General features: G+C 40.0%; 1 protein-coding gene across 3 annotated transcripts in view; it reads right to left on the bottom strand.

Moving 5' to 3' along the window:
• KIZ (kizuna centrosomal protein) overlaps positions 1-24,618 on the bottom strand; it is a 90,840-nt gene that overhangs the window by 49,955 nt on the left and 16,267 nt on the right. For 2 of the 3 annotated variants that reach the window (XM_032461738.1, XM_032461741.1), the window contains 3 exons: positions 24,099-24,191; positions 10,330-10,975; positions 9,637-9,952 (listed from right to left, as the gene is read on the bottom strand). In XM_032461738.1, coding sequence (XP_032317629.1) covers positions 9,637-9,952; positions 10,330-10,975; positions 24,099-24,191 — 1,055 coding nt within the window. The remainder of the gene's footprint in view (positions 1-9,636; positions 9,953-10,329; positions 10,976-24,098; positions 24,192-24,618) is intronic. The other variant, XM_032461739.1, reaches the window with a different exon arrangement.

Raw genomic sequence — 24,618 nt, forward strand, 5'->3', positions numbered from 1 at the left:
ACAGATAGCCAACAAGTACATGAAAAGGTGCTCAGCATCACTACTCATCAGGGAAATGCAAATCAAAACCACAGTGAGATACCATCTTACATCTGTTAGAATTGCTATCATCAAAAAGGCAAGAAATCACAAGTGTTGGCAAGGATACAGAGAAAAGGGAACCCCTGTGCACTGCTGGTGGGAATGTAAATTGGTACAGTCACTATGGAGGTTCCTCAAAAAATTAAAAATAGAACTACCATATGATCCAGCAATTCCACTTCCAGGTATTTATCCGAAGAAAATGAAAACACTAACTTGAAAAGATATATGCATCCCCATGTTCACTGAAGCATTATTTACAATAGTCAAGATATGGAAGCAACCCAAATGTCCATCAATGGATGAATGGATAAAGAAATTGTGGTATATGTTTACAATGGACTATTAGTCACCCTGCAATTTATGGTAACATGGATGGACTCTGAGGACATTATACTAAGTGAAACAAGTCACTCAGGGAAAGACAAATGCTGTATGACCTCACTTATATGAAGAATCCCCCCCCCCCACAAAAAAAAACTGAATTAATAAATACAGAGAACAGATTGGTGGTTTGGTAAGCAAAGGGTGGGAGGAGGCCAAATGGGTACAGCAGTAAAATGTACAAACTTCCAGTTATAAAATAAATAAGTTCTGAGGCGGTAACGTCAAGCATGGTGACTACAGTTAACAACACTGCATTATATATTTGAAAGCTGCTAAGACAGTAAATTCTTAAAATTTTCACAATAAGAAAAAAAGTTTAACTATATGTGGTGATGGATATTACTAGCCTTACTGTGGCGATCATTTCTCAATGTAAACAAATATCAAATCATTATGTTGTACACCTGAAATATATATATAAGGTTATATTTCAATTGTATCTCAATTAAAAAAAGATAAAAATATTTTCAAATGAAGGATAACTAGCCAAAAAAAAGTTAACTTTTCATCCACATGCTGGAACAAATGGACATCCACATGCAAAAGAAAAAAAAAAAAAAGAAGAATCTAAACACAGACTTCATACACTTCACAAAAATCCACTCAAAATGGTTCACAGTTCTAAACATAAGACACAAAACTATAAAGCTCCTAAAAAATAACCTAAGAGAAGACAGACCTAGGGTTTGGCTATACCTTGGGTATAGCAATGACTTTTTAGATACAACACCAAAGGCATGGATCCATGAAAGAAATAAATGATAAACTAGACTTTATTAAAATGAAAAACTTTTACTGTGCAAAAGACAATGTTAAGAGAATAAAACAAGGCATATATACTGGGAGACAATATCTGCAAAAGACACATTTGATAAAGGACTGCTATCCAAAATATACAAAGAACTCTTAAAACCCAACAGTAAGAAAATTAACAACCTAATTAAAAATGGGCCAAAGACCTTAAGATAGCTCAACAAAGAAGATGTACGTATGGCAAATAAGCATATGTAAAGATGCTCCACATCACGTGTCATTGGGGAAATGCAAATTAAAACAACAAGATACCATTTCACACCTCTGAGAATGGTCCAAATCCAGAACACTGATAACACCAAATGCTGGTGAGGATGTAGAGCAACAAGAACTCTCATTCACTGCTGGTAGGAATGCAAAATGGTACAACTGCTTTGGTAGACAGTTTGGAAGTTTCTTATAAAACTTACTAAAGTAATGAGACTACTAGAAGGAGAAGAAAGAGAGAAAGGAGAAGAATATTTGAATTAATAATGGCTGAGAATTTTCCAAAGTTAATGACAGACACCAAACCAGAGATCCAGGAAGGTTGGAGAACCCCAAGCAGGATGAACACCCAAAACTGAACAGAATATCATAAAAATCCTTTATGTGTACGCATGCAACAGCAGAGCATCAGAATACATGGGCAAAAACTGATAGAACTGCAAGGAGAAAAAGATAAATCCACTATTACAGCTGAACACTTCAGCACAACTCTATCAGTAACTGTTATGTCCAGCAGGCAAACAGTCAACAAGGATACTGCGGAATGGAGAGCGTCTTTATTCAACTGGATCTAACTGACATTTATAGGACACTTCATCCAACAATAGCAAAATACACATTCTTCTGAAGCTCACGTGGAACATTTGCCAAGACAAACCACATTCTGGGTCATAAAACACACCTCAACAAAGTTAGAAGAACAAAAAGTGTCATAGTAAGTGTGCTCTCAGATCACAATGGAATTAAACTAAGACATCAATCACAGAAAGATAATAGGAAATCTAAAAATGTTTGGAGTTTAAACAATGTATTTCTGTATAAGACTTCTCATTTGACCCATGTATTAAGAGAAATTTAAAAATATCTCAAATTGAATGAAAATGAAAACAACAACATCAAAATCTGTAAGACGCAATGAAAGCAGTGCTTATGGGGAAATTTATAGCACTGAATGCCTGTTTTAGAAAAGAAGAAAGATCTAAAATCAATAATCTAAGCTTCCACCCTAGGGAATGAGAAAAAAGAAGCAGATTAAATCCAAAATAAGCAGAAGAAATAATAAAATTTAGAGCAGAAATCAATGAAATTGAAAACAAGAAAATAAGAAAGAAAAATCAACAAAACAAAAAGCTGGTTCTGGTCCTTAAAAAAAAAAAATCAACAAAACAGATAAACCTCTAACCAGGCATATCAGTCTGCTCAGGCTGCCATAATAAAATACTACAAACTGGGCTACTTCAACAACAGGGATTTCTTTTTCATAACTCTGGAGGCAGGGAAGCCCAAGGCCAAGGTCCTGACTGATCTGGTTCCTGATGGAACTTGTACATTGGCCACCTTCTGTGTCCTCACATGGCAGAGAAAGAAGAGCTCTGGTGTCTCTTCCTCTTCTTATAACGGCTCCACTAGCCCTGTAGGATCAGGGCCTTACCCTTCTGACCTCATTCAACCTTGATCACCTCTTCACAGTCTCTATCTATAGGTACAGTCACTTGGGCACTGGGGCTTCAACATATAAATTTGGGAACAGAAACATTTCATAACACCAGGCTAACTTAGGAAAAAAAAGAGAGAAGACACAGATATCAGAAATAATGAGGCCACCATTATTGATCCTACAGACACTAAAAGGATAATAAAGGAATAGTAAAAACTCTATGCTCACAAATTTGATAACTTAGATGAAATGGACCAATTTTTTGAAGTATACAATCTACCAAATCTCACAGAAAGAGATACAGATAATATCAGGAGAACCATTTAACTTAAAGAAATTGAATCAATAATAATTTTCCAAAACAGAAAGCACCAGGTCCAGATGGGTTCACTGGTGAATTGTACCAAACATGTAAAGAAGAAATTATACCAATTCCCTACAATTTCTTTCAGAAGCTAGAAGCAGAGGAAATACTTCCTAACTCATTTTTCCCCCTAACTCACTTTGTAAGGTTAGCATTATCTTTATACTAAAAACAGATAAAGACATTACAAGAAAGGAAAACTACAGATCAGTATCTCTCATGAACATAGACGCAAAAGTCCTCCACAAAATATTAGCAAACTGAATCTAACAATGTATAAAACATTATATACCATGACCAAATGAACTTTATCCTAGGTATAGAAGACTGATTCAACATTTGAAAATCAATGAATGTAATCTATCACATTAACAGGCTAAAGAAGAAAAATCACATGATCTTATCATTAGGTACAGAAAAAGCATATAAAAAAGTCAACACTCATTCATGATAAAAACTCAGGATCCCAGGAATCGAAGAGAACTTCCTCAACTTGATAAAGAACATCTACAAAAGCCTACAGCTAACATCATACTTAATGGGGAAGAACAAGATTCTTTCCCAACAAGAGCAAGAACAAGACAAGGATGTCCCCTCTCACCACTCCTCTCACCATTCCTCTTCAACACTGTCCTAGAAGTCCTAACTAACAAAATAAGAAAAGGAAATAAAAGATACATGTAGGTTGAGAAGAAATAAAATTATCTTCAATCAAATATGACATGCTTTTCTATGCTGAAAATTCCAAAGAATTGACCAAAAAAAAAAAAAAAAAACCCCAAACCCTGGAGCTAATGAGTGATTATAGCAGCACTGCAGGATATAAAGTTAATATACAAAAGCCAATTGCTTTCCTATATAGCAGCAATGAACAATTAGAATTTGAAATTAAAAAAACAATACCATTTGCATTAGCACCAAAAAGGGAAGTATTTAAGAATAAGTCTAACAACATTATGTACAAGAAGTATATGGAGAAAACTACAAAACTGATGAAAGAAATCAAAGAAGATCTAACTAATGAAGAGAGATTCCATGTTCATGCACAGGAAGATTCAACACTGTTGAGATGTCAGTGCTTCCCAGCTTCATCTATGGACACAATACAATTCGGTCAAAATTCCAACTATTTATTTATTTATTTATTTTTGGATATTGACAAACTGATTCTAAGTTTATAGGGAAAAGTAAAAACCTCAGAGGAGCCAACACAGCACTGAAGAAAAATGCAGTCTGAGGCCTGAATACTACAAGACTTCCAGATTTACTATAAAGTAACTATACTCAAGACAGTGCAGTACTGGTGAAGAAACAAATATATCAATGGAACACAACAGAGACCAGAAACAGACTGACACAAATATAGTCAACTGTTCTTTTATGAAGGAGGAGAGAGAATTCAGTGGAAAGAGGATAGTCTTTTCAACAGGTGGTATTGGAACAGATACCCACATGGAAAAAATGAATCTAGACACTGACCCTATGCTTTTCACAAAAATTAACTCAAAATGGATCACAGATCTAAATGTAAAATGCAAAACTATAATATTTCTAGAAGATAACATAGGAGGGAATTTGGGTGATCTTGGATTTGGCGATGATTTTTAGATATAATACCAAAAACACAATGAAAGAACAAAATTGATAAGTTGGTCTTTATTAAAATAAAAACCTTCTGGGGCTCTCAAGATGGTGGTGGGTGCCTTGAGTGGCTCAGTTCAGCAGTAGTGATGGGACGGCACTCACTGAGGGCTGGCCACTCCTAATGGCTTGAAAAAACAGAACAAAACAAAACAAAAACACAAAACCTTCTCTTCTCAAAAAGACACTGTTAAGAGAATGGAGAGACTAGCCACAAACCAAAAGAAAATATCTGTAAAACACATTCTCTCCGCGATAAAGGACTTGTATCCAAAATATACAAAGAGACTTAAATCTCAACAATAAAAAAAATGAACACCCCAATTAAAAAACAGGCAGATCTGAACAGACATCTCACCAAAGATATACAAATGGTAAATAAGTACATAAAAAGATGCTCAACATCATACGTCATCAGGGAAATTGCAAATTAAAACAATGAGATACCACTACGTACCTATCAGGATGGCTAAAATCAAGAAAACTGACAACACCAAATTCTGACAAGGATGGACAACCACAGGAACTCTTATTCACTGCTCATGGGGATAAAAATGGCAAAGACACTGGAAGCAGTTTGATGGTTACCTACAAAGTTAAACGCAGTCTCACGTACAATCCAGCAACTCACTCCCAAACGAGCTGAAACCTTATGTCCACCCAAAAACCTGCACACAGTCTACAGCAGCTTTATTCATCATTGCCAAAACATGGAAGCCACAAAGATGGTCTTTCAGTAGATGAATGCATAAGTAAACTGTGGTACATCCAGATAATGAAATATTATTCAGCACTGAAAAGAAATGAGATACTGAGCCATGAAAAGACAGAAAGGAATCTAAAATGTATTTTGCTTAATGAAGGAAGCCAATCTGAAAAGGTCACATATTGTATGATTCCAAATATATGACATTTTGGAAAAGGTAAAACTACAGAGGCAATAAAAAAGTCCCTGTTACCAGGGGTTCGGATGATGAGAAGGAAAGAGAGATGAGTGGATGGTGCAGGGAAACTTTTCTGTGTGACACTGCAAAGGTGGATGGATATCGGACATCATGTATCCGTAAACACACAACACAAAACAAAGTCTCAATACATTGCTCATTCACTAGAGAAAGAACCAGAGCAAGTAACACGTGCAAGAGAAACCGCTTGTTGGTTAATGCAGACGTGCACACCCACCTTTCCAGGTCCCTGCCAGTCTCCCAGGTTCCACCCCTGCTCACCCGCACGTGGCCCTGTGTGAAACGCACCTGCTCAGATGGTGAGGGTACAGGAGATGGTGAAGGTACAGGGAAGGACGAGCGCAGGTTACTGGCTGCTGGGCTGCTCACTCCGCCACCCTGTCATCACGAGAACACATCTGATCCGGCCTGTTTTAGGTCACTACGCGGAGTGACTTCTACCCATTGCAAAGTTACAATCTTTGATTCCAATTTGTCAACTGTATTAATTTTCCACTGCTGCCTCACAAATTAAGGACGTAACACAAATTTATCTCACAGTGCCCAAGGGGCACGGGTCTGGGTCTAGGTTAGCGGGGTTCTCTGCTCAGTGTCACTAGGCTGAAATCGAGGTGTTGGCTGGGGCACAATCTTATCTATGGCTCAGGGTCTGCTTCCAGGTTCACTGGTATTGGCAGTGTTCAGGTCCTTGTGACTGAAGGCCTGAGGCCCTCGGCTCCCAGACACCGCACACCGTTTCCCACCACCCGCCTTTGCAGGATGGCAGCTCATGCCTTCAAGGTAAACAGGAGAATATCTCAGCAGCCTTGAATCTCTCTGACTTCTGTAAGAGCCCAGTCCTTTCCAAAGCCTGATCTGTTTACATCAGGCCCACTCTAGATAATTCCTCTTGATTAGCTCAAAATCAATTGATTTGAGACTTTCATTGTTTCTGCAAAATTCTAAACCTGTCATACAACAGCCTGCCATGCGGGGGAGCTCCACCAACTCACAGTCCCGTGGGCGCTGGAGGCCAGGGGGCTACACAGGTGTATGCCAGGGGGCAGGGATCTCAGGGGCCATCTCAGAATTCCGTCTGCGTCTACCTGATGAAACTAATGGATGTCCGATTACTTCTCCCGAGTCAAGTTACTCACCATGCTACTCTTCTCTCAGAAGAGCCTTCAACGTTCTGTGAAACACAGAGATGAACCTAAATATATCAGCTGGATATTCAGGGCCTTTCTCAACCAGGTGCCAGGCAACACATCAGCCCTCTGCTCTAACAACGCCTACTGAGTGTGCTTTTAGTCACACCCTGCCGGCTCTGCCCCTTGTGTTCTCCAGTACCTGCACTCCTGGTCATACTCTTCCTTCAGACCCAATTTACCCCACTCCTTCCTCCTCCTTATTCAAAGCCTGTACAGCCTTCAAGATGCTGCATCGTCACCTGTATAAAACCTTTCCTGACCCTTTACCACCACTCAGCGGCACCAGACATGCTGAAACATAATACAAGGCAGGCCTTGCTTTATTGAGCTTCGCAGATACTACGTTTTTTTACAAATTGAAGGTTTGTGGTAACCTTGCATTTTCAAATAATGGTTAGCATTTTTTAGCAATAGGATATTTTTAAATTAAGGTATGTCTGTTTTTTAGACATAGGGCTACTGTACACTTAACAGCCGACAGCATAGTGTAAACGCAGCTTTTACGCACACCGGGAAACCAAAATACCAGTGTGACTTGCTTTCCTGCGATACTCGTTTTAACGTGGGGCCCTGGAACTGATCCGGAACATCTCGAGGTGTGCCTGAAGCGACCATCATCGCTGCCATCAAATTGGAGGTTCCAGTTTCCTGATCACATCCTTCCGTGTGTCTTCCTTTGTCCCACCTCTTCACCTCTGTTAACTAAAATTCATTCGAGGAACTTTTCTCCAGGCCCCCTCCAGATCCACAAGTAAACTGAGATAGGGACCTTTGAGGTCACAGTGGTACTTGGTAAGTAGGATGCCACAGCCTCAGGTTAAGAATGACCCATCAGAGCAAAGGAGACGGGCCCATGCTGAGGAGGAAATAAGAGGACGCCGGCAGGTCAACCAGCATCACTTAGAACCACCTTCCACCTCCTCGTGGGGAGGACCTTCACCACACAAAGCCCACAGGCTCAAGCTGGGTGACACAGACACAGAAAACCACCACTGCTGACGGACCTTTCATTCTGGGGGTATTTTATTAAGATAAACACTCAAAAATTCCCCAAGTACCTCCACTTTCCAACAAATTTGGGAAACCATATCCCCAAATTTCAAGGAGCTCAGTTTTAAGTCAGAGGAAAAAGTCATTCATACAGGACAACAGGAGATAGAACATTCGTAATTCTACACACATACTCAACTTGTTTCATGGCAGACAGAGACTGAGCCCTGGGAGGTTCACTAGTCCTCCAGTTAGCCTACCGAAGGACTAACTTGCCCAGTGAGCTGCTGTAAAAAGCAGCCTGCAAATACCAGCCTACAGTAGAAGCGCTCTCTCTCTAGTAATAAAGTGTCTGATGATGTCCGTAGCACCCACACCTCTGTGATGAGACAGACGTGCTGTTACTAGGAAAAGGCACTCGGTTTGCCTCTGCAATGAAGCCAGCCTCCCAAGGGCAAGAGCCATACTGGCTCTTCCGTCCACAGTGCAAGCACTTTGCACCTGGATGCTCTTAGTCAGCATTTCTTAAACATCAGTTTGCAGTCGGTCAGACTATGAATCAAACTTCTCACCGAAAGGAGATAATGAGCGGTTAAGAGGCAGCATATGAACAGGGACCGTGGCACTTTGAAGAGAACACAGCCCCTGGCACGCAAGGACGCCCACCACCTTCTCACTGCTGCTGGGGCTGCTGGGAAGAAAGCGCAGAGGGCGGCGGCCTCACGGTGCACCGACGTCCCGGGGGGCCCGCCCCAGGCCCGTGTGTCGCTCCTGTGCCCCTGGCCTTGGCTTCCTCATTGTGAAAGGCAAGCCCCACCTCAGGCTGTTGACTTGGGTTCCTTCCACCCTTAAGAGAACTGACGCCATTAGTGCTACTTATATTGTAGGATTGGTTCTCAACAGTTTCTACATTTTCTGTAATTCCGAGTATCTCCAATTACTAGTAAAAACCATCATATAAGAGCTTTTATGAGTTGGATATTATAAGTACTCAAGATACATAATACTAATGTTCCTATTTAACCTTAAAAATTCCAATGTCCTCATTTTTACATTCAGAAAAGGAAAGCTGGCTTAGAAAACCTTATTAACTCATATTTAATCATATGACAAAAATGACACTATGGCAAGGGATATAAGGATTACGCGTATCAATTAGACACAAAGTTCTTAGTCTCTAAAGCTGAATTCCTAGTAAGTTTAAGTGTTCTTGTGTTAGAACAACTCCAAAATGATGTATTTTCTCAAAGGATGGCAGGTATGGGGTGGGAGAATGACTTACGAATTAACCATGGATTGTTTAGATACAATTATTAACTGCCAAGGACCATGATTTCAATGATATTCAGAGTCTCAAAGCTATTTCATTAAAAAAAAAAAAAAAGGAAAAAAAAGAAAAGAAAGAAAATTACCCCTTATCTAGAAGACTATTTGTGAGACTTACGGAGCTTAAACCTTCATGGCTGAGTGTTCCGTAATACATTCCCCATGAAATGGTCTCTGAAAATGCCTATAATTAAAAACAGAACAGTAAAAAAAAAACAAAACCAAGCGGCTTACTCTCTTGTTGGTGAGTTAGCGGAAGATTCCTTTTTTGAATCAGGAGAGCTCAGGGTTTGCAAAATACAATGATGTTTCCCTGTGAGTGGGGCATCTCCTTCTTGCCCAGCGAGGATTAAATTTAAGGCCTCGGTTCCGTCTTCTCCCTCCACGTTGTCACCTGGATTTGGCTGTGGTTCTGGGCTCTTTAAAATCAGATCATCTTCACTTACAGACACTGTGAGGTCACTACTGCTGATCGAACTTTCCTCTGCCTCCTCTTCCTGCATTTTCCTGAAAGGCTTCTGTGACTCTGGGTCCCCACAAGGAAGATGATCTGTCACAGGGGATATAAACAGATTACTGATCATGAACTTCAGGGAGAAGTGGGTAAGATGTTCTACCTCACAGAGCAGAATTCGTCATCCATGAGAAATGTGCAGAAACAATCCACAGCTATTTGCAGTATTTTAAAACTTATGAAAATTTTAAAAAAATTCACAGTGGGTTTAAAAAATCAGAGAACTTACTTGCAAAAGTATTTCCACATGTGTATTTAAGAAATCATCAGAATGGAATTTGTTGGCAAAGTAACCACTTTGTTTTTTGACAGATAAAATTAGACAGTATTTGTATTCTTACCTAAGACCACCACCGCCCAGAGAAACTAAATACCCACAAAAATCAGCAGACAATCGCAGCCTCTCGCCCCACCTGAGGAAGCTGCCCAGGCAGACGGCCTCTCTGGAGGACACTTGTTTTCGGATGTGCCGTATTCTGAGGCTGATGCCGGAGGCACTGGCAGTCCGGCTCTGTCTTCCTCTACTTCATTATGTTCCCATGTCAGAATTGCTCCCTCGGATCCCTCGGATCTGCTGGAACTGTCACCCTTTAAGTCACTGGCTCTGTTCTCTGGACTTAATCTTCTCCATGACGGGGAATGGAGTTCAGCAGACTTCTGGCCCTCAGATAAATTACTTCTGCCCTGACGTGTGCTGCCTTCCGTCTCCAAGCAATGAGTCTGTTCCTCCTCGGACCACGCGCCAGCTGTGACTGGCGTTTTCTCACCCATCTGAAGACATGTCTTTCCATCTGTTTTGTCAGACTTACTTAAGCACCGCGTGTCACTATTAGTTTGTACTACACAGCTGCCTGTCACATTTCTGCTCTGGGCTGTCTGCCGGTGTGAACGTGGGTCAGGGATTGAAAAGTTCTTTGTGGGCTGGGGGGGTTTCTGCTCCGTACTGAAATCTCCCATGCTTGAGACAGCTGACAGGTGACGGCCCATAAAGGTTGTTGCTGGCTGATACACTCCTCTTGACACGGCTGTCTGGCTGTTAATTTCAGCCAGCATTACAACCTGTAGCACCAAAAAAGAGATGCAGGTTAAACATACTGTGTATGAACAACTGGGTTATTTAGGTTGTTTTCAGAAATGAAATGAGGTAAAGGCAGCCTGACCTATGAAATCAACACCTCCCACATTTTACAAAGCTCATGGCTTCCTGCAAAATGAATGACCAAAACAGCGTAGTCCACACTGTTTACATGTGATAACGATGTTGGCTCACAAGGCAAACACTGTCTAGAAACTGTGGAATCTGTATTTTTCAAAAAGAGATACATACATTACATTGCAAAACACGTGCATGTACTTAATGCCACTGAACTGTGCACTTAAGCTTGGTTTAAATGGTAAATTTTATGTTCTAGCATATTTGAGCACAATTGAGAAAGTAAGCTGTGAGTTCTAACCACTTTCCACAGAAGATTGGGCTGATGGAGCTAGGGAGGTGTTTGACACCAAGAAAAGGGGCAGCATGTAAAGGGCTACTGGGGCTTTCAAAACTCTATTTCTAGTATTGTGTGTAATAAAAAAAACCCTCTAATAACCACATACTTATGATTGAATTAAAATATACTGCATGTGTGCAAAATAACCATAATTTCCTATCAAACTGCAAATAACAACTGCAATTTTTCCTGAACTACTTGAAGAAATTTTAAAGACATTTAAAGCAATTTAAATTTACTGGCATGTCTACGGGGAGAATGAGCACTGTCTCTTCCTTAGAAAGAGGTGGGGCGGAGTGCGGAGAGGAACAGAGCAGTCAGTTCAGTGGCCTGATCTGGGGCACACAATGGGAAGCAGACTGGGAAGTAACAGTCCTACAGCCTTAGAGAAGTTAACTGCTTTTCTTCCAAAGGGATCAAAGCTTCTCCACATACGTAACACATTTAGTCCACAGAGGACGGGAGAAGAGATGGAGAGATGCATTTGCACCCCTCCTCTGCAGATGGAAAAACTGAGGCCAGTGTTTTCAGAGAGAACATGCCATTCACATGGCTGAGACAGACGCCAGGACTCACTTCTCTACAAACATACTCTCTCTCCTATTTCCAAAGATAAAACAAACAACTTTGAAGCTAAAACAACTAAAAAGGGATGTCAGAGAAAGAGTAGAACAAGGACCTCTCAACGTCCTCTGCTCTGTAAAAGAAACAATAACACTGGAAAACATCTTGAGAATAACTTTTCAAACTCTGGAAATTAACCAAAAGCTTGCAGCAATCTGCGGAGCATTGATTCAAGAAAAACATCTGAATCGTGGTAAGAACGGTGCACCTCACATTTTAACTTGCCCTATTCCCACTTACCCCTCCTCAGATCTAGAGTAACCTTGGAAATCAGCAGCCTTATAGACACTGAAAGGGAGCAAAGAAGGATCGGAACCCCTTCAAAGCCCACTGCCAGAGAGCTGTCGTGATCTGACCTGTCTAGTGAGTTTCCGCAAGACCACCCTCACAAGACTGTGTTTATTTGACCTGACTTAGAGCGGACATCATGCAGAGAGCCTTTCCCCTAGGGGCAGTTATTAAAAATAATCAGAAGTAATTGTTTAATATTGAGGCTGCCTAAGGCAATGGATAACAGTTGGGCAAACAACAGGGTAACTGAAATAACGTAAAAGGAAAAGCTGGTGAACGAGATGTTCACAGGGGGCTTTGGAAAGCTCCAACATACTACTGGAAATCTAGACTACGGGCAGCTCAGGAGAAGTCCTGAGAAGGGCCTAGGCTCTCACTTCAGGCTTACCTTGAAGCTCTGCGCTGGCACTCATGTGATGGCTAAGGTGGAGCTGTAAACTGCCCGGATGAGTGTTGAAGGTGTGCCCCAAAACACACCCAAAGCCCCTTGGCAAGGACTGTGAGACTTACTGGTTTCAGGCATTTAAAGAAAGCTCTGTCTAATCATTGGCTGGTATCTAAGCTAACTGAACAGAACCTCAGTGACAACATATCACAAAGAATACAGACTTTACATAATTAATTCAGAAAGTCACTAAACAAACACACAAAAACAATAAACTCTGGGCGGGGGTAGAAAATGATGCTCAGAGTGGCCATATTTTTATTATTTAAAATGTCCAAACGTTAACAGAAAGTGACGAGTCATTAAAAGAAACAAGAGGGTATGATCCATACAGAGTGGGGGAAAGGCAGTCAAGAGAGACCATCCCTGAGGACGTGCAGACGTTGAATTTACTAGACAAAGGCTTGAAGTCAGCTAGTTTAGATACGTTCAAAGAACTAAAGGAAATCATGTCTAAAGAACTAAGGGAAAGTATGAGAAATATATCCAAATGGAGATGATCAATAAAGAGATAGAAATTATTTAAAAAACAGAAACAAACAGAAATTCTGCAGTTGAAAAGCACAATCACCAGAATGAAAATTCAGTAGAGGGGCTTGGCAGAGAAGAAAGAATCAGGCAGAGAAGGAAGAATCAACATACCTGAATATAGGTCAATTCAGAGTCTCCAGATTGAGGAAAAGAAAGAAAAAGAGTGGAGGAAAATGAACAGAACCTCAGAGACTGGTGGGACATCATCAAGTTCCCAAACTTGATGAGAAACATTAATTTACACATCCAAGAAGCTCAACAAGCCCAAGTGTAACAAACTCAAAGAGAGCTTCACCTAGAGGTACCGTAATCAAACTACTGAAAGTCAGAAAAAGAGAATCTTGAAAGCAAACATAGAGAAGGGATGCCTCACATAGAAGGGATCCTCAGTAAGCGGTGACTTATCATCGGAAACCATGGAGGCCAGGGAGCAGTAGGATAACATAATCAAAATGCTGGAAGAAAAAGACTGGCAATCAAGAATTCTATATCCATCAAGACTTTCCTTCAAAAATGAAGAATTAAAGGAAACAAGAAAACAAAAAAACAAACAATGAAGGAGAAACAACACTGTAATTCAAATACACTTCAATTAAAAAAAAAAGTTAATCCAGTTTGGTGCAGCCATTGTGGAAAACACTATGGAGATTCCTCAAAAGACTAGGGATAGACTTACCATATGACCCAGCAATCCCACTCCTAGGCATATATCCAGCAGGAACCCTAATTCAAAAAGACACCTGCACCCCAATGTTCATAGCAGCACTATTTACAATAGCCAAAACATGGAAACAACCTAAATGTCCATCGACAGATTACTGCATAAAGAAGCTGTGGTATATTTATACAATGGAATACTATTCAGCCACAAAAATGACAACATAATGCCATTTGCAGCAATATGAATGTCCCTGGAAAATACCATTCTAAGTGAAATTAGCCAGAAAGAGAAAGAAAAATACCACATGACATCACTCATAAGTGGAATAAAAAAAGAAAGAAGGCAAATGAACTTAAATATAAAACAGAAACAGACTCAGAGACATAGAATACAAACTTGTGGTTGCCAGGGGAGAGGGGGGTGGGTAGGAATAGACTGGGAGTTCAAGATTTATAAGATACTGACAGGTATATATAGAATAGATAAACAAGTTTACACTATATAGCACAGGGAAATATATACAAGACCTTGTGGTAGCTCACAGTGAAAAAGAATGTGAAAATGCATATATGTATATTCATGAATGACGGAAAAATTTTGCTCTACACCAGAAATTGACACAACATTGTAAACTGACTAACTCAATTAAAAAAAAAGTTAAAAAGAATGAAGGAGAAATAAAATGTTCCTCACTAAACAAAAACAATTTGTCACTCTTGTACCCTTCCTATAAGAAATACGACAAGAAGTCCTTTAGGCTGAAATGAAAAGACATTACACAGTAATTCAAGTCCATGTTAAGAAATAAATAGCACTAGTAAGGGTAACTACATTGTATTTGGGCTATAAATACTTTTTTTGTGTGTAACTCTTTTTTCTCCTACATGATTCAAGAGACAACTTCATCAGGCAATAATTGTAAATCTATGTTGTAGAGCAGCATATAAGATACAAAAACACAGTTTGCATTACAATAATATCATGAAGGAGCAGATAAGGAATGGAGCTATACAGGATCGAGGTTTTGGCATGCTACTGAAATTAAGTTGCTATTAAATTGTTAAACTTGATTTAAACTGTTAAAAACAGTTTGAGATACAATTCACCAGTCATAAAATTCATACTTTTAAAGTATACAATTCAGGATTTTTAAAGTATATTACAGAGTTGTGCAGTCATCAGTCAACTTTTGAACATTTTCATCACCCCAAACAGAAACCCCATTCTCTTTAGCAATCACTCCCCATCCTCCTTGATCCTCCCTCAGTCCTAGGCAACCGTTTACCTACCTGTCTGTCTCTAATATTTGCCTATTCTGGACATTTCATATAAATTGAATTACACAATATTTTTTGACTAACTTCTTTCATTTGACACAATCAGGGTTTATACACACTGTAGCAGGTGTAAGTGTTTCATTCTGTTTAATGGCTGGTGACATTCCATTGCATGGATACATCACATTTTGTTTATCCATTTGTCAGATGATGAACATCTGAATTGTCTGCACTTTTTAGCTATTAAGAAAACTACTGCTATGAACATCTGTGTACAAGATTTTGTATGGATACAGGTCTTCACCTTTCTGGCATGTGGAGTTGCTGGGTAATATGGTAAGCACGTCTTAACATTGTGAGGAACTGTGAACTGTTTTCCAAAGTGGCTGCACCATTTTACATTCCCACCAGCAATTATTTAAACTTCATTACCAAAAAAAAAAAAAGAAACTTGCAAAAATTAACTGCCGTGCACTACAAGGCAATGCTACATGTGAAGTGGCTCAACACTTGCAAAGTAAAATACTGGCTCCAGTAAAATACCAGCAGGGCTTCCACAGGGGGGCAGCTTTCCCACCTGCTGAGATCAGGCACCAAGACAGGTGTTTCTTTTTTTTTTTTTAAGATAGTCTGTCATTTTGTTTGCTTTGCAATAGGAAATGGGGTGGTCTTGCTTTATTATGTGTCTTCTCAAAGCAGTTTTCACATTATTGTTGACAGTGGAATAATATTAGGAACTGAAAAGTTTTTTGAGAGACACACGTTATTGCCAAAGGAAGGAGCGTGTGTCAGTGTTTAAGGATCTGACACAATGATCACCTTTTCTAGGCCTTCCTATTACTTTCTGTAGTTGAGTGCTTGAGGTAAATCTATAATCCAAGATTTTAGTTCAGTTCTTCCTTTTCCTGTCACAGTTATCCATCTGTAGTCTCTTAAAAAATACTAGACAGATGTTACAACTGATACCACAGAAATATAAAGAATCATAAGACTACCACAAATAACTATATGCCAACAAACTGGACAACTTAGACGTGGATAAATTCCTACAAACATACAACCTATCAAGACTGAATCAGGATGAAACAGAATCTGAACAGATCAATGACTAGTAATGATACAGAATCAGTAATTAGAAACCTCCCAACAAACAAAAATCTAGGACTAGAGAGCTTCACTAGTGAATGCTACCAAACATTCAGAGAATACATACCAATCCTTCTCAAACTCTTCCAAAAAACAGAAGAGAAAGGAACTCTTCCAGACTCATTTTATGAGGTCAGTGTTACCCTATACCAAAACCAGACAAGGCTGCCACAAGAAAAGAAAACTACAGGCCAATGTCCCTGATCAACATAGATGAAAAAATCCTCAGCAAAATATTACTAAGCAGAATTCAACAATACATTAAAAGAATTATACACCATGACCAAGTGGAACTTATTCCAGGAATACAAGGATGGTTCAATTATCTGCAAATCAGTAAATGTGATATACCACACCAAGAAAATGAAGGATAAAAGTCCTATTATCATCTCAACAGCTGCAGAAAAAGCATTTGACAAAATTCAACATCCATTTATGATAAAAAAAAAAAAAACTATCAACAAAGCAGGTACAGAGAGAACATATTTCAACTTAATAAAGGCCATATATGACAAACCCACAGCTAACATCATACTCAATGGTGAAAAGCTGAAAGCATTTCCTCACAGATCAGGAAGGAGACAAGGATACCAACTTTTGCCATTTTTATTCAACATAGTATTGGAAGTCCTAGCCAGAGCAATTAGGCAAGAAAAAGAAATAAAAGGCAACCACACTGTAAAGGAACAATTAAAACTGTCCCTATTTGCAGATGATATGTATTATATATAGAAAACCCTTAAAGACTCTATCAAAAAACTGTTAAACAATCCCATTCACAATTGCATTAAAAAAAAAACCTAGAAATACATTTAACCAAGGGAGTGAAAGACTATAAATTGAGAACTATAAGATGCCAATGAAAAAACTGAAGAAGACATAAATAAATGGAAGATATTCTGTACTTATGGATCGAAAGAATCAATATTAAAATGTCCATACTATCCAAAGCAATCTACAGATTCAATGTAATCCTATCAAAATTCCAATGGCATTTTTCACAGAAACAGAATCATCTTAAAATTTGTATGGAACCACAAAAGACCCAAATAACCAAAGCAATCTTGAGAAAAAAAAAGTAAAGCTGGTGGCATCATGCTATTTGATATATAAGTTCTTTGATTCCAAAATATATTACAAAGCTATAGTAATTAAAACAGCATAGTATTGGAATAAAAACAGACACGAAGATCAATGGAACAGAATACAGACCCCAGAAATAAACCCACATATACATGGTCAATTAATTTACAATAAAGGAGACAAAAACATACAATGGGCAAAGGACAGTCTCTTTACTAAGTGGTGTTGGGAAAACTAGATAGACACTTGCAAAAGAAAAACTAGACCACCACCTAATACTATGTACAAAAACTAACTCCAAATGAATGTAAGACTTGAATGTAAGACCTGAACCATAAAACTCCTAAAAGAAAATACAGGTGATAAGCTTTTTGACGTAAGTCTCGACAATGAATTTTTTAATCTGACACCAAAAGCAAGAGCAACAAAAGCAAAAATAAACATGTGAGACAACATCAAACCAAAAAGCTTCTGCACAGCAAAGGAAACCATCCACAAAATAAAAAGGCAACCTACCGAATGGGAGAAAATATTTGCAAATCATTTATCTGTCAGGGGGCAATATCCAAAATGTATATAGAACTCATAATTCAAGAGCAAAAAATTATCTGATTAAAAAATGGGCAGAAAAATTTGAATAGACATTTTTCCAAAGACTGACACAGAGATGGCCAAGAAGTACAAGAACACATGCTCACTATCACTAATTATCAGGGAAATGCAAGTCAAAACCACAGACAGATATCACCTCACACATGTCAGAACTGCTATTATGAAAGAAAAGAAAAGAAAAGAAGTAAGTGTTGGTGAGGATGTAGAGAAAAGGGAAACTATGCACTGTTTGGTGGGAGTGTAAACTGGTACACTGTGGAAAGAGTATGGAGGTTCCTCAAAAAATTTAAAACAAAACCACTATATGTTCCAGCAATTCCACTTCTGGGTATTTAACTGAATGAAACAAAAACACTAACTTGAAGAGATACATGCACCACAGGTTCATGGCAGCATTATTTACAATAGCCAAGACATAGAAGCAACCTAAGTATAACTGATGGTGAGTGGATAGAGAAGTTGTGGTAAAAATACACAATGGCATATTATTCAGCTATAAAAAATGAAATCCTGCCATCTTCAACAACATGGATGGATTTTGAGGCATTATGCTAAGTGAAATAAGTCAAAGAAAGAACTATACTGTACGATCTCTCTTACATGTGGAATCTAAAACAAACACAAACCAAGCCCACAAATATAGAGAACAGATGATGGCTGTCAGAGGTGGGAGGTAGGGGATGAAAGAAATGGGTAATTTTTCTTTAGGTTAAATAAATTGACTATATATTGGGAGCTGGGGAAAGTGACAGCAAAGCAAATGAATATACTTGAAAATGCTTACTAGTGAACAGAAAGTAACTTTTAAAATCAGGAGTTCATCTTTACTGGGGGAAGGGGAGAGGACCTATTATGGAGGTATCAGCAAGGTTAGAACTATTCTAACCATGTGACTGGAAATCAATGACAGCTTTCAGAGCAGGCGACTCTTGACTATTACTGCACTGTGAAAAATACATTTGTACTGTATTTCACGTTTTGCAGAATGCTAAGGTAATCTTTATTTTTAACATATTAATTTTTTTTCCCACAGACAAGGGAACTGGTAAGTACTAAGGCGAATGCAGAATGCAAAATGGAGCTATCAGGCCTAATTTCCAGCTTTTCACACAATATAATACTGTTCTTACTTTCTATGTAAGCAAGTCCTTAAGTCATACTAAGATTGCCAGAAATTCCTTAATAAAAATTTACATATAAGATGCTGAAGGAATTATTTACTTTATTGTGTGTTATAAACTGAATTGTGCGCCCCCCCCCTTATGTTGAAGCCGTCATCTCCAATGTGACTGTATTTAGAGACGGGACTTCTAAGGAGGTAATTAAGGTTAAGTGAGGTCACAAGGACAGAGCTTTAATCCAACAGGACTTATGTCCTTAGAAGGGGCAGAGACATCAGAGATCGCTCTCCACACACATGCACAGAGAAGCCACCTGAGGACACAGAGAGAACAGCCATCTGCCGCCCAAAGAGACAGCTCTCACGAGAAGCCACCCCAGTTGGCACCCTGACCTTGCCTCCAGACGCCCAGCCTCCGGAGCTGTGAGAACATGAATTTCTGTTTAAGCTACCCAGTCCATGCCACTGTGTCGTGGCAGCCCAGGCTGACGAGGGCATCACGACAATGTGGTTTTTAACTCTTCTTTCATTCTGCCACTGGGACAGCTTATAGACGCAACTGAATGTTGACAACCGAGCGAGCACACAAGGAGAGGTTACTGGCCATACAAGCTAACAGAGGATGGAACTACCAAAATTTTAAAATGGATCCATTAAATTTAGGCTTCAAAGGTATGTTCTGTAAGTTATTTTGTATTGTAATCACCTAAAATCACCTACGACCAGTTGTTACCACCAGGTAGCTTTACCTCCCGTTCGCTAATTCAGAGGCACCTCCCCTCCCCACCCTCCGCCCATTCCCCCTGCAGGCCTCTCCACTATTGAAGGTACGTGCTGAAAAACCGGGCACACCCTTGTATGGTCACCTAGTGGAGAAGGAGACGATGAGGACAGTGACGGCGGGGAGGGTGGCCACAGGGTCAGTGAACACTTGTCCTGCACCAGGTGTCCAGCCGACTTTTATGCATTACCTTTTCTAGCCCTCACAACCACCACGGTATCACTGCCGCTCTGGCAAGGTTCAGCCAGGTTGAACAATGTGCTCTTGGTCATTGGAGTCAAACCCAAATACAAGGACGCCAGTGCCCATCGCCTGTGCCACAATACTCAAAACTGAGTAAGTTAAACTCAAGTTGCGTTATTAAACTACAACTTTTCTGAAAGAAAAACCATAAAAATTCCTAATAATGAATCTGAAGTGGATGTCTGACTTCTTACTAAATTCAACCAGTACAAACTCAGGCAGCACCTGGGTCAGCTGGAATATTACCACTCACTCTCTCCCAAGGTTAGGCGAAAACGCACCATCTAAATGAGTAACTCAAATACTTCACGCGATACATCTAGGCTGGTTTTATTCAACCAGGAATTTCTCCCAACTTTTGAGAAGCATTTGGCCAACACCACCTTAGAAGGCAGTACAGCAGGGTGGCTGAAACACGGACGCTGAAGCCAGCGTGGTCTGGGTCAGAGTGTGGGCTCTGCCTAGCAGCACAGTCCTGGGCAAGTTAATCAACTATCTAATGCTACCAGAATTAGAAGCAGGAGGAACCCCCTGCATAACCACTGCCACATGGCCCCAGCAGGATAGCTTCCAACCGTGGGAGCAGAGCACCCCAAACAGCCTTCAGCCCTGTGATGCTCCTCTCTGGTCCTTCACGTTCTCCAGCCCTGGGAGAACAGAATCTTTCTGTGAAGCATCCAGTCCACTTCTGCTTTTAGTAGAATATGTTTCACAGTATAACAGTTCAAAGAAACTTCACAACCCCCACCCCCAAATCCAGGCTCTCACTCACAAATGCCATCTCGTCTCTCTCGGTACAATTTATGTGTTCATGTGCTGTGTATATGCTCTAGTCACTGCTGCTACTGAAAACTGAGCAACAAGAAGAGCATGCCTAGAGACCAACGGAATTAGAGTTCACCCCAAAAGAGAAAAAGACAATGTGTAACAGAGGAGAAGGATTACTGTATTGCAGTAAAACCTGTGAGGATCCAGACGGGGCCTGCACTTTGTCTTCTTGCTGTCTGTTAACCACCACCACCGAAGGTTACTAAGTACACTCACCTGGAAACAAGCCTGGGGGCCAGCAGGCCAGTGATGACGCCCCACAGGACTCTCAGGAGCAGCCACTGGGTGCAGGAAACACCGGATGACACACTGTGAACCAAGCTAGACTTTCACACTGAAAACAAGGCAACTACGACCTGACCTGACGGCTCTTCTCAGTAGAGCACCCAAGTTACTTCTTTTGGTTGAAAAGTTGCACAACCACTTTCTAAAGATATATTGTTCTATAATTCAGAATTATCATTAACTTGATAGCTCCTCTCCCCTTCATTAGCGTTTTCCACCCAATTAGCTTTTTCCACCCCAAGTCAGGTCCTCGGTTCAGCCCTCACATCTGAACACATGTGAGATGTCCTGGTTTCCTCTGCCCCGCCAGCCCTTTCCTGCAGCTCATCCCGCACAGCCCGGCTGGGGACGCGACTACTCCAGGCACAAGTCCTTCCTCCACCTGCCTCTGCGCGTGCGCACTGACTCCGGGAGGCGATCTCAAGTCCTCGAGCCTGGGACTAAGTTCCATGATGCACCTTTCCAAGCTTATCTTCTCCCACTTCCCGACAAGAACGTAAGCCTTCAGCCAGACCCACAACCACCCACTGGGCTTCCTGCTTCTACACCCTTGCTCACAACTCTCCCGACCTGAGAATGTCTATCACATCCCCCATGGCTGACACCTGCCCACCATCCTCGCCAGCCCACACACCACCCGCCCCACCAAGCCATGGATTACTCTCTCTCCATGTGGCTCACATGGCCTGCCCCATGTAACTGGCACTTGGCACGTGCTATCTGGTGCCACAGAAAGAACATGACTTTGTGGGGAGCACCCTGAGGGCAGGCACTGCAGCATTCTGAGAGGGACCCACTGTGGCTTCTCAAACAGAGTATGTGTTCAGCAACGATTTACTTAAGTCAACCACCAGCTTCTGGCCAGCCCCTGGAGCCCAGCGCTCTGGGCACAGAGACTAACCCTTAGGACCGCCCAAGGAGGAGGAGCATGGGTTCCACTGAGCAACAAAATGAACTCAGGTGATCCGGAGCTATTCTGGGTCAGTATATAACAAGGATTAGCTAATTCTGGATTGTGCTGAAATGTCTTCACCTTTCACGTGCTGAAACATCAGTAGGAAACTGAAAAAGGCAGCATATAAATGTCTCAAAACATTACCTAATTGATTCTTACATACAGCTGACAGTCAAAGCTTTCAAGGAGATGACAATTTTAAAAACACTTTTCTAATTATTCTATGCAGTATTTTAAGGAATTGTTGGCTGTATGTCTCTTGCCCTAATTTTAAATATGACTTAAAAGGAGACTATATAAGTATATGTAAGGTTAAGGAATCAGTAGTGCAAATAGGAAAAAAAAGTCTTCCGTTTTACTTAAGTACCATTGACACCACCACACTAACATTGTGTCTATCAGGAAAGGCACAGAAAGAACAAATTGGTTTATAGATGAAAAAACATGCCAATTATTTCATGACCAAATGTCAAACAGAAAGGCTGCCTGAATGGTTCAGAAGTCTATCACAACTACCACATTTGGTGTACATTTAATGGCACAGAAATCATTTATCATTAAAGGCCTTTTTATATGGGTCAAGGCTGCTGGAGCTTGCGGTTTTGTATCTTACAGTTTAAGAATGCTCTAAATTCTAGGTTTTTTAACTTTCTAATCTTTGGGAAGAAAAACTAAAACTTCCTATACACTCAGATTAATGCCTGCTAATGCACAGAAAAAAGAAAAACTAAAACCTTACTCCTACTATAAAAACAAAATCATGTGGCCTCTGTTTCTTTTCTGATAAGAGTCTTAAATACCAAACAGTTAACTGCATAATAACATTCACTGGCAGCCAGGCAGCCTGCTTAGCAGATACATAAAGCAGGTAAAAGGAGAAAAAGTTAATTTCTTGGCTGAATGATTCCATCGGTAGCTGCAGGGCGGACCTGAAAGTCTCTCAGTAAAGTAGCCGCTGATTCTTCTATCAATCTGTCGCACACATTCTCTTCCAAGGAAAGCATTAAATATGAAAATCATATCCCGTTATCATCTGTCCCCAGCTTTCGGCCCAGCAAGCTTTTCTTAATGAATGCTGCAGCCTAAGGGACAGCGCGCGCGGGCTCCTCGGAATAATGGAGTGACGCTGCCATTTCTGCTTATTACAGTATCGCCTGGCTGAGGGGGTTTCACACAGTCACAAGTGACTACTCTTGCCAGCATGCTCCAAGTTATTACAAGATGTTTTCAGACATTTCATCTAAAAGAGCTTTACTGCTTTTAGTGAAGAAAACATCTATGGTCTTGAACAGAATCATTTATATGGAGATGGGTGGGAGGATTAGAAGCTGGCATTATGGCAGACACAGCGGAATTTATTTAAGTATTCCTTGCCATTCTTTTTGTCTGTTGCTTGGATATGCAGTCCTTTCTTTCCACTTTATCTATGAGAAGGTTAAAATGTATGAAATTATGTATACGAAGAAAAGAAGCAAAATGCCACATTTTGTTTACTTCTCGCTTAAAACATTTCTGGACCAAAGAAAAAAGAAGCTACAAAGAATTACTTTGGAAAACACAATTTCACCTACAACAACACTGAGATTTTCTTTGGAGTCTATCTTACACCCACAGTGACTGCCTTACAGCAAATTTAATTGAACAAGATATTAAAGCAATACTCTATAAACAAATGTCTTTAAATAATCAATTAAGGTTTAATCAAAAAGATCTTTGTAATAAAATGATTTTACTTAAAACAATATCTTAACAGATGAACCCTCCAAAAATCCTCTGTTAACAGAAAGTTTATCATTTAATTTATTACCTTTTCTCTGTCTTCATCTTTCAGTTCATGTTTTTCCCCCAGGCTATCTTTTGAGAGTAGCTGCATCTTCTTAATTTGAGCCTCATACTCAATCTAGAGACAAGCAGAGTTTGATCTTGTGAAGGGTATTATTACAACTAGCACCTGTCTATGTTTTCAGTCTTTACGACATACTAGGAACGAAGCAGAAAGTAAAGGCTAATATTACTGAGAAAATTCAACTTACCTTAGAGAACGGTTTCACAAACAACACATTATGAATTCTGTAAGACGTTATATGTTTTAAATAAAACTTGATGGATTTTTTACTTAGTCTTTTATCAATTTAGGAAATAAAACCTTGATATATTAAGCTACCATGAAAATCCAGTTACTTTATTATGAAAGTAACACATTAGATAGTGTTTTCTCGGAAAAGTTTTGTCCTTAAAAAAGGAAAAGAAAGCAATCCTACTGAATTCTTATCTGTATGGTATCTACGTAATATCATGGTCCTATTAGTCACAGCAACAGAGTATAT

Source organism: Camelus ferus, chromosome 19 (genome assembly GCF_009834535.1).
Source record: "Camelus ferus isolate YT-003-E chromosome 19, BCGSAC_Cfer_1.0, whole genome shotgun sequence".
In the NCBI taxonomy this organism is placed as follows: Eukaryota; Metazoa; Chordata; class Mammalia; order Artiodactyla; family Camelidae; genus Camelus; species Camelus ferus.